At 55.2% G+C, this 10,003-nt stretch overlaps 1 protein-coding gene across 1 annotated transcript in view; it reads right to left on the reverse strand.

Annotated features, from left to right (window-relative positions):
* Positions 1–10,003, reverse strand: part of P2RX3 (purinergic receptor P2X 3) — a 42,513-nt gene that overhangs the window by 29,377 nt on the left and 3,133 nt on the right. Inside the window, exons 2-8 of the mRNA XM_019624217.1 lie at positions 5,546–5,681; positions 5,042–5,113; positions 4,775–4,838; positions 3,968–4,061; positions 3,588–3,665; positions 2,985–3,126; positions 2,266–2,402 (exon numbers count right to left, since the gene is read on the reverse strand). Of these exons, the coding sequence (XP_019479762.1) occupies positions 2,266–2,402; positions 2,985–3,126; positions 3,588–3,665; positions 3,968–4,061; positions 4,775–4,838; positions 5,042–5,113; positions 5,546–5,681 (723 nt within the window). The remainder of the gene's footprint in view (positions 1–2,265; positions 2,403–2,984; positions 3,127–3,587; positions 3,666–3,967; positions 4,062–4,774; positions 4,839–5,041; positions 5,114–5,545; positions 5,682–10,003) is intronic.

Genomic DNA, 10,003 nt, shown 5'->3' on the forward strand with positions numbered 1-10,003 from the left:
ACCTAGAAGAGGACTTTCAGTGCCCCCGGGAAGAGGACACAGTGCAAATGCTGGGAAGTCGTGGGTGCACGAACTGCCACTACCGGTTGGTGCGGACCCCCAAGACATTTATTGGAGCTGAGGTACGTGTCAGGGAGGCTACTGCAGAAGGGGGAGATGGGAGTGGATTCAATCTACTGTGCCCAATTTTTTAGATGAATGTTTCTCAAACCCTAATGTACATCAGTCTCCTGGAGGTCTTGCTGAAACATCAATTCAGAAATTGATGTTTCAGCAAGACTTTGGTGGGGCCTGAGAGTTTGCATTTGTAACAAATTGCCAGGTGATGATGACATTGTTGGTCTGGAGACAGCACTTTGAGAACCACTGATTTGGAATAAAGGCGTTGGTATTAGATAGACCTGTGTTAAAGCCTGGTCCCACCTGTCGTTGCCTGTGTTACCTGGGCAAGCCACTTCACCTCTCAGAGCTTCAGGATCTTCCTTTGTAACCTGGAGATATATAGTACCAACCTGTTAGGATTGTGGTGAGAATGAAATGAGATAGTATATGTAAAGTGTTTGAAATAGTTACTGGGTCATTTTAAACTCTGAATAAATGGTTGTTGTGAGTATTCTGAGTATCGTGGTCATTTCCTGCAAGAAGTCCCTGATGACACCTAAAGGAATAAGAGATGGGATTGATAAGTAAGTAGATCACTAATTTCTGATTTGACAAGGAATGGGTTAGTGGACTCTCTCCTGGAGACTTAGGGACTTGAGAAAACAGAGAGTGAATTCTCTACCCCACCTCTTCCCTCTGCAGAAAGTCTGCAGGAAATGCTACCATGGCAACCTTGTATCTATCCACAACCCCTACTCCAACCATCGCATTCAGTGCATGACCAAGGGGCTCAACCAAGCTCAGGTCTGGATTGGAGCCACCTACAAGGGCTGGGTAAGTGAGGGAACAACTCCCAGGTGCAGGAAGCTCTTCCTGATTGCCTCAAGGGAGCACCTCCTGGCATTAAGCCTCATTCCAGCAGCTGTGGTGCCCTTAGTGAGGGAGGGAGTGATGGAGCTGGCTTGCTCTGGCTCAGGGGAACCAGTGACTGTGTGCATATCTTCCCAACTCCATGTTCTGTGACTTCGCACTTATAGTATGAAATCTGCCATGGCAGACATATTTACACCAAGGAAATTGGCAATTGTTACAAATCAGGGGTCCCACACCCTCTGCCTTCTCACTTCCCTGCAGACCTCATTGATAAACATTTACCAGACACCACTAGAGTCAGGAGATAGGTTCCGTGCCCAGCTTGGTCACTTACTAGCTGAATGGTTTCCTCAGAGCTTCAGTTTCCTCATGTCTAAAGTGGGGCCCTTCTTCTCAGAGGGGCTCTGGGACTCTGGGTGAATATATTCCTTTATATTTGCTACTCAAGTGTGGTTCACGGACCAAGCAGTGTTAGCATTGTCTGGTAGTTCATTTAGAAATGCACAATCTTAGGCCCCAGCTGAGACCTCATGAATCAGAATCTGCATTTTAATGAGATCCCCAGATGTGTATGCACAGAAAAGTTTGAGAAGCTACGCTGTGTGATGGCTGGGAGTGATGGAGCCTCTTCCATTTCATTGCCCACAAAGCCTCAGGATGGGTCTTAAGGGCACCTGGCTGCTAGCTGGGTGGGCANGGGGGGGATGATCCCTTGTATCTGAAGGCCATTGGGAATATGAACCCGATGACAGTCAAGACTGCTTTGCATTCTTGTTGGGAAAGGCATTGAAGAACTAATGACTATTGTAATTGTTATTTTGGCTCGGATGAAATTTCCTGGTTGCGGACAGAAATACGAAATTTCCATCTTGTAAGATGATACTAGCTATTGCCCTTGCTTTGTGGAGTGAGAAACCGTAGAAAACTCAGGCACAGGAGAAGGAATGGGGCTCCCTGGGTGTGACTCAGGCGTGTTCCAGACTCAGAGCCAGAGCAAAGAATCCGCTCAGAATCACAGAACGCAACGTTTCAGGAGACCTTGGCCGTCAGCCTAACTGCGGATCACGAATGCTTGGCACGCTCCCTCCCAGATGGGGGCCATGACCTCACAGGCTGGCCCATGGTCCCCGGGGGGCTGGCTGACTGTTGGAAAGTCCTTCCTAATTTTGAGCAGAAACCTGATGTGGGGACGTGGGACTTTTTCTTCCCATACACATTGTTGCTTGAGGTGCAGTTCTTTAGAACCGCCCTCGCTGCCTTGCCCGATGTCCCATGAGGCTGGGGGATTACCTGAAGTTGTAGCCTGGGGAGACACTGCTCTTCTCAGAAACGCTGTCGAGCCTGGTGAAGGAGTATTTGGGGATGCACTGGTCCCAGGCCTTGTCCAAGTCGCACACCCAGCCGATCTTAATGCCCAGAACTCCGCCCTGGAGAAAGGGGGGCAGGTGTGAGCTCTCCCACAGAGCTCCCAGGCCCTGTCCTTGGCCAGGTTGGGGGCTGGGGTGCGACAAACAGACACTTGATTTCTTTGCATTCTTTAGATGGAGGACGAAGGTAGCGAGAAAGAGAAGGGATTTTCCATCGCACGATGCTTAATAAAGAAGCACAGTGGCTCAGGGTGAGAGCCCTAGAGCCTCTGTTTCCCGCTTTTGGTCTCTTCGGTCCCTTACCTACAACACGGAAGAAAGTGGCCACAGAACCACTTTCCCCTTGTGTGGGCCTTTTCCGAGCTCTAAGGTCTCTGTACCTGCAGGTGACGTGTGAAGACCGGAATGGGAAACTGCGCTTGGGGGGAAGGGTGAGGGAGCAAGACCGCTCGGGACAGGGGCAGGTAGACAGGGTTCAGGCACAAAGCCAGCGGCAGCCCCGGATGCTCCCAGCAGGTGGCGCTGCCGCACCGCAGCGCCTCTTCCCCGGCCTCCCCACTGCCCGCCGAGGGGCCCCAAGTCCAGGGAAGGGCTGGGCTCCCCGGGCTCCCTCGGGTTGTGGGAGAGTGGCTAGGTCCTCACCGTCCTGGCCAGCTTGGCAAAATCCTGCCCCGCAAACTTGACCACATCCCCCACCCGCAAGATGGGGCAGAAAGGGGCCTCGTCGGGGTGGAAGCGACAGGTCTTCATGTCGGCAGCAGTCAGATTGGGAAGGAGGTTTCCCCTGGGCGGGAGGAAAGGAGAGAGGCCAGGCCCAGCGTTAACAGGAAGACCGTCGCGCACGAATTTTTCTCCAGCCTTCAGGAACCTCAGGGCCCCTCCTCGCCCAGGCAGGGGATCCCACGCCTGACCTTTTGGACACCCGCCATCTCCCTCACCTCTGTCCCTGCATCTTTCTGGTAACTCCTGTCCCCCTCACCCTGTCTCAGGGTCACAAGTGTTCTTGTCTTGTCCCCCAGGCCCCAAGATGGGGCTCCTTGGGGGCTTGTAGAGAAACCGGCCCCAGAGACCCCCTAATACTCAGTGGTCAGGGCCAGCTGGGAGATTGGGAATAGGAGCCCCAGGGAGATGGGGGAGAAAGTGGGGGAGGACATGGGGTGCACGGGCATCGCCACACTGACATCGAGGTGCCTGGGTGGGGTGGGTGCACTGCCTCTTGGCTTTAGGGAAGGGGCTAGGACTTACTTCTCAAAGTTGAAGAGGGGGAACCGGATGCTGTTCTTGATGAAAATAGTGAAGTTCTCAGCTTCCATCATGACAGGCCTGTGGGTGAGAACAGGAGGAAGAGGAAGGGGAAACAAGGGGTGCTTTCACCCCAGGGGTGACCCATCCTGGTGGACATCTCCCAACAGACATGTGACCATGGCCTCTGACCTTGGGTCTGAGGGTCACAGGGAGAGGAGGGTGGCAGGTGAGGTGAGCTGGGGAACATGCTATCCTGAGGCACTTCTGCACCCCAGATGCACACTACAAGACCCCCTGCAAGCCCAGCAGTGCAGAGCTCCCCACAGTGGCAAAGGAGAGCAGAGGCAGGGGCTCCCTTCCCGTCTGGCTCAGGTCCTCACATTTCCACTGTGTCCACCTCGGTGGGGCACCAGCCCTGGATCTCACAGGTCCGCAGCTCAGAGCTGTAATTCACACAGCGCCCGGTGAGGAGCCCTGTGAGGGTGAGGACACGGTGCTGGGGGCTCGTCTGCCGTTTGCCACTCTTTCCCCCGCCTCACCTGTCCTCACCCGACCTGCCCCCCAAACACACACACACGGACTGCAGATGGAGGGAAAGGACAAGACAGGGCAGGGGAGGGCCATCTGTGGCACAGCAGCCCTGCGGATCTCTCCGGTCCTCTCCCCAGCTCTAGGCTGAGCCAAAACCAGGTGACAGCCCTCCCCACACATGGTCCAAACCCCAGCCACCTGAGGACACCTGTTCTCCTTGTGCCCCAGTCACAGCATGCTCTTCCCTGCCTCTGAGCCTCTGCTGCTGCTGTTCCTTCTTCCTAGAATGCCCCTTTGAAAGCCCCTCCACCCTGCCAACCCCTACTCATCCTTCAGGCCCCTCTCAAATGTCACCAACTCTAGGAAGCCACTTGGGAACAATCACTCTCCCTCCCCTGGCTCCCACAGCACCTCCTGGTCAGCACTCGCCACCGCATGCATGCCTGTTTGTCGCCGGCACCCCTAGCCTGGGAACTCCTCTGGGGGCAGCCCCCGCTGGGCCTGGCACACAGGAGGCGTCTCTAAATGCCAGCGGAATTACACAGAATTCTGTAATTCTTTCGTAGGGTGGGCTCTCTGCCATGGGGGACGTGTTGCCCTCCAGGGTCCCACTCCTGTTTTGGAGTTGTGAGGGGGTGGGGAAGGGCTGCACTCACCGCCACCTGGGAAGCGCTCGGGCCCGCACTGGCTGTCTGACACACAGCGGTACTTCTCCTCACTCTGGGGAGACAGGTGCACAGGTGGTGAAGGACCCCGTGCCGGCCCTGGGTGAGCCCCCCTGGTTCCCACTGCTCCCCGCAGGGGAGAGGTCCGGGACCCAGCGCCAAGGCTGGACCTGGCAGCTCTGCTTATCCCGCTGCTCCGCCCACCTCCAGTGGTTTCTTCCCTGACCCGCTTCATTCAGCCTCCCTCCCTCGCCTCACCTCTGGGCAGAATCCTTGCATCTGGTTTTCAGTAACAATCATCTTGGTGATGATGACAAAGACAGAGGTGCCCTTGGGAGGAGAAGAATAGAGAGAGAAAAATGCAACAGTGCCCCTCCGAGGCGGGGCTGTTGCTATCCCCACTCTACAAATGAGGAAACCTAGGCTCAGCTTAAGAGATTTGGCTAAGGTCAAGTGGCTAAGAAAGGGGTCCAAACCAGGCTCTTCCAACCACCCCTCTAGTCCCCCCTGCTGCCTCTGTGTGTCATCCCTGATCACAGGACAAGTTGTGGCCGGGCCAGAGAGGATGAGCAGTGCTGCGCTCAGGGCAGGCCCAAGCCACCCCACACCTCCCGCCGCCGAGGGAAAGGGGTGCTCTGGATCACTGATGCCACAGATGCTGGCTTGGGAACACCCACAGCGCTCTCCTTGCCTTGTCCCCTCCCCTCCAACCTGCCCAGTGTCTGTGCATCTACACAGTCCTCTGGGGTGGGGGGGACATACCTGGGGTGGGGTCACATAATCAGACACGTCCATGACTCTGTTGGCATAGCGTCCGAAGCCCTTCACCTTGGTTACCACGGAGGACTCAATGGCTGTGTCCCGTACCTGGTACGCCTTCTCATGCAAGAAAACCCACCTGGGCAGGAGAGCAGGGGGACAGAGCAAGAGAGAAGGATGGAGGCCCCTCAGCGGGCCTGGAGGGGGCTCCTTCCTGCCCACACTGGACAGTAGGGGGACCAGGCAGGGGGAGGCTTGTGCCGGAGGCGGAGGACTTGAGAGTGAGCAGGCTTGGCTTGGAGTAGTGTGTCTCCATCTTTGCCCCCACTTCCTGTTTCAGGAGCACTTTTAGACATTTTTTCCCCCCTAACTGTCCCCCCTCCACGAAATTGTAATACTATAGATACCAGTTTATGCACTGTCTGTATATTCGTGCTCTATATGCGAAAAGAGTGAGATATTTTGTATTCCTCAGAAACCAATTTTCACGGCCTGGAGGGCGCTATCACCCCGTTGGGAACGCACCATCATTCCTGGTGATACTGGAGGTCACCTCTCTGGCACCGGAGAGAGAAGGAGCGGAGGACCCTAGGCCTCTGGCCCTGGGCACGCCAGGTTTTGTTTATCCCAAGAGCCAGCACTTTGGAGGTGTTCAATAAACTCGTCGATGAAGGCACCGGGATGGAGGGGCAGAAGCTGAGCCTTTACCTGGCAGGTAGGTGGAGTTGGTTGGGCTGGGAGGGAGGCGGGGCCTCTAGCCTTATTCCTTGGGTTGTGCTGCCACCTAGTGGACATTTGCATGTACTGGCCTCTTCGTGCTGCTTCCAGCCATTACCGGACCACGTGGATCAGGGAAGGACCCTTCCCTTCTTCCATCCCTACCTCTCTTCCCAGACTCTTGCAGCCTTCCCCAGCAGCAAGAAGGGCTTGCAGACAACTCTTCCCACTGCATTTCTCTGAGGTGCCTGCTGTTCCATTTGAAATCACCCATCACAGCCCTCAAGGCTCAAAGCACTCTACAGCCTCAATACCATGCCTCTAGGCAGAGGCGCAGTTCCATTTGTCCCTGACAGCCCACTGGGAGGCAGATGCTGTTACTGTCCCCATTGTACAGATGAGAAAGCCTCATCAAATATGATTGGAAAGTGCTGCGCATTCAATTTCGGAGAAAGACGGATGTTGTCTTGTGGAATCTAGGAGCAGTCCTTTGGAAACACTGGGTTAGGGGGTCATTTTCTGCATTTTCTGGGTGGTACAAGGTTGGAGAACAGCATCAGATAAAGGTTAGTGGAAGGAGCTGGAGATGGTGTAGTGCAAAGAAGACAAAGCTGCCTGGGTGGGGGAGGGGGCGGGGGGCGGCGCGTCCTAGGCTGGCAAGCTGCTGAGAGCATCACTCGGGCTGACCTGAGGGCTTTGTAAGGAGGACTTGAAGCCCAGGACCCTAGAGAGCCGTCCATAAGCGGGATGCTGTGGGAGGTGGTAAGCGCCGCAGGCCTGGGAAGTCTCAGGGAGAAGCCTGATGCGCACCTCCCAGCTGGGAAGAAGCCTCCATCCTGGGGTGGGGTTGGGGGGAGGTTGGACTGGATGGCCTCTGGGGTCCCCGATGTTGGAAAATGCAGAGGGCATCAGCTCCTGGGTTATCCTGGGGGTCACAGTCACTTGAGAGATGGATACCTGCCCGTCATGTTTATGGGGGCACAGGCTGACATCTGCAAGCGGCGACTTGTTCAGTTGTCAGTGAGAGGGTTCAGCACTATCCCCATAACCGGCGCCTCCCTCACCTGCTTGAATCCTGCAGGACGTCTTGAGTGGGGAAGAAAGGGTGGCGTCACAGCCAGTCTGACGGATGGCTCCTAACCTGCCACCTGTTTTATTGCTGCTGCCTTAGAGCAGGCCACATCCTGAGTAATGCCCCATTAAGAGCTACCCAAGTGATTGTAAAATGCTCTTACGAACACCACACACCACGCCCCTGAGGAAGTCCAAGGAACCACGTGCCTCACTTCCTCAGTGCTTCTCTCCTTTGCTTTCTTTCTTTTTTGGAAGGGGAGGGGTTTCATCAAGTCCTGGCACGGAAGCGCGGCCCACACAGAAATCTCGCCTGCCGTCTCATGTGCTGGCAGAAGAGAAGGGAGCAACCCGGTTCCAGGAGCTGTCCAACGGAGCATTAATAAATAGCCCGTGGCCTGGGGCCCTGCAGCATGAAGGAAGGGAGGCCGGAGGCGCAGGCTCTCTGCTCCCAGCTGAGCGTGCTTCTGTCACTGCTGCGTCCACTCGCCCAGGTGGACGGCAGGGCCACACACGCCCTCTGGAACCTCAGTGTGCCTGGCCACAGAATGGACACATCTCTGAGTGTCGGTCTGATGAAATGGTTTCCCGAGGACCCTCCCCCAGTGTTTAAAGTCTGGGAACATTTGCAGATGAGAAGGAGAGTTCAGGTTATTACTGTCGTATAATCAACACAGCACACTAAGTGCTGTATGTGTTAAGGGTTCATCAAATTCTTACCACAACCCAATGAGACAGCTTTGGTCTTATCATTGTTACAAATGAGGAAACTGAGGCACAGAGTGGTGTGCTGACGTGCCAGGCTGGTATGTGGGTTTCAACCCAGCTACCTCACTATAGGGTCTTCAGCTGTGCCCCAGCTTGGGGCCAGGCCCCAGCCTGGCCCCCTGAACTGGATCCTGGTCCTTATCCTGCTGTCCCCTGCCCATCACCACGGAGAGCATCTCCTGGCTTAGGAAAATCTCAGGAGGAAGGGAGGCGGGATTGGAGGAACCATGAGCCAATCTCTTTCCTCCTCATCTTTCTTTCTTCAAGGCTCCTTCTTGTGCCCAGTGGGAAGGAGAGGCCACATCATAATTCTCTCTCTGAGTTAAATAACAAGTAGAAGAATTTCAGTGGCCCCGCGGGGCCCGAGGACATCATCAAGGCAGCTTGAAATAAAGGGAATGAATGCTTCATTTCCAGAACCCAGGGGCCGAGTCTGTCTCTAGAGGCCAGGGCTGAGGCGGTGGGGCAGGACCGAGCCTTCAGTTCTTGGCATTTACTCTGCTTCTCTGACTTATTTTTTTCTTCTGTTCCTGGTTTATTATTTATAGAGCGGAAAGCGGGTGGCAGCTCCTTGGCAGGTGGGATGAGCAGGAAGGAGGCCAGAGCAGCGTCCCAGCACCCTCCTGTCCACCCCCCAGGAGTCGGGGAGGAGGCCAGGGAGTGGGTGTGAGGAGTGTGCGTTGTGTGTGCCGGGGGGAGAGGGGTCTCTTAGGAAGCTGTGAGCTGAGCAGAGGGAAAGGGGGAGGCGTGCTGGGAAGCCTATGAAATAATAATAGTTACCATTTACTACGGAGTCTCCCAACTCAGGCAAGGCACTGACTTGTTATCTCCCCTTGCCATAACTCCCTGGGAGGGGCACTCCTAAACCCATTTTCCAGATACGGCAACTGGGACTGAGAGCCATAAAGTGACCCATCTAAGCCCCACTCCTAGTTGGCGTCAGAGCGAGGCTTCTAACCAGGTTGCCTCCCTGTGGTCTCCCCATCATGGGGCTGTGGTGAGGGGAGAAGGGAGGCAAGAATGAAAGCCACTTATCTCTCTAACCTGTAAGACGGGGTTCCAACAGGTGTCCCCACCATATCCGTCACCTAGGTCCTGACAGGCTGCCTCAGGGTGCTTGCTACCTTGGGCTGAGAGGATGGGATGGGGAGTTCCATGAAGGTGGAATTCCAGGCCTTTCTCTATAAACTACAGCAGCTCCCCCTTTTAACTGCTTTATGTGTCGCGCCTCTCCTTAAAATTTGAAGCGAGGCTGAATATTATGAATCAAAGGGGTTGGCTGTGCAAATGGTGAATTTGTGGATAGGGTTCTGCAGGGGGTGAAACAGGATTGGGGGGCAGGGCTGTGATGGGGTCAGAGGCACCATCAACTGCCACAGGTCCTCCCAATGGATGGATGGCAATGCCCTCTCTGCTACTGTCAGGGAGGCGGCTTCTCCAGGGAGGCACTGGAAACCAACCCCAGGCCGTGTCCTGACCAGCGATTCCGGGGCCCCAGGCCCCAGGGAGCGCCTTCTGCTTCCTCCTCAGGTCCCAGAAAAGAGATTGGCTCTTAGGAAGTCCAACCCAATGGAGAAGGCTGGATTACCGCCTGCCTGGGCTCAGGAAGGGCCATATGAGAAACACAAGGTAAGCCCTGGCCTCTCTGTGCACCTGGGGTGCGTAAAGGAAACCAGTGATGAAGTGGTGTCAACCCGAGACAAGCAGCTGAGGCTAGAGGCAGTAGTGAGAGCGTGTGTGCAGACAGCTAGGTGGTGTGCTGCTGTGAGTACAACAAAGAAACGGTTGGCTCATGTTACACATGGCCTAGGTAGGATTGTGCATCTGGTCTACCAACAGACACCCTATGGAAGAGATTCAAGTATTAGTTAAGCATTAACATCACAGCATTAAAAACCCTTTCAC

This window comes from Hipposideros armiger, unplaced genomic scaffold (assembly GCF_001890085.2).
Source record: "Hipposideros armiger isolate ML-2016 unplaced genomic scaffold, ASM189008v1 scaffold_582, whole genome shotgun sequence".
In the NCBI taxonomy this organism is placed as follows: domain Eukaryota; kingdom Metazoa; phylum Chordata; class Mammalia; order Chiroptera; family Hipposideridae; genus Hipposideros; species Hipposideros armiger.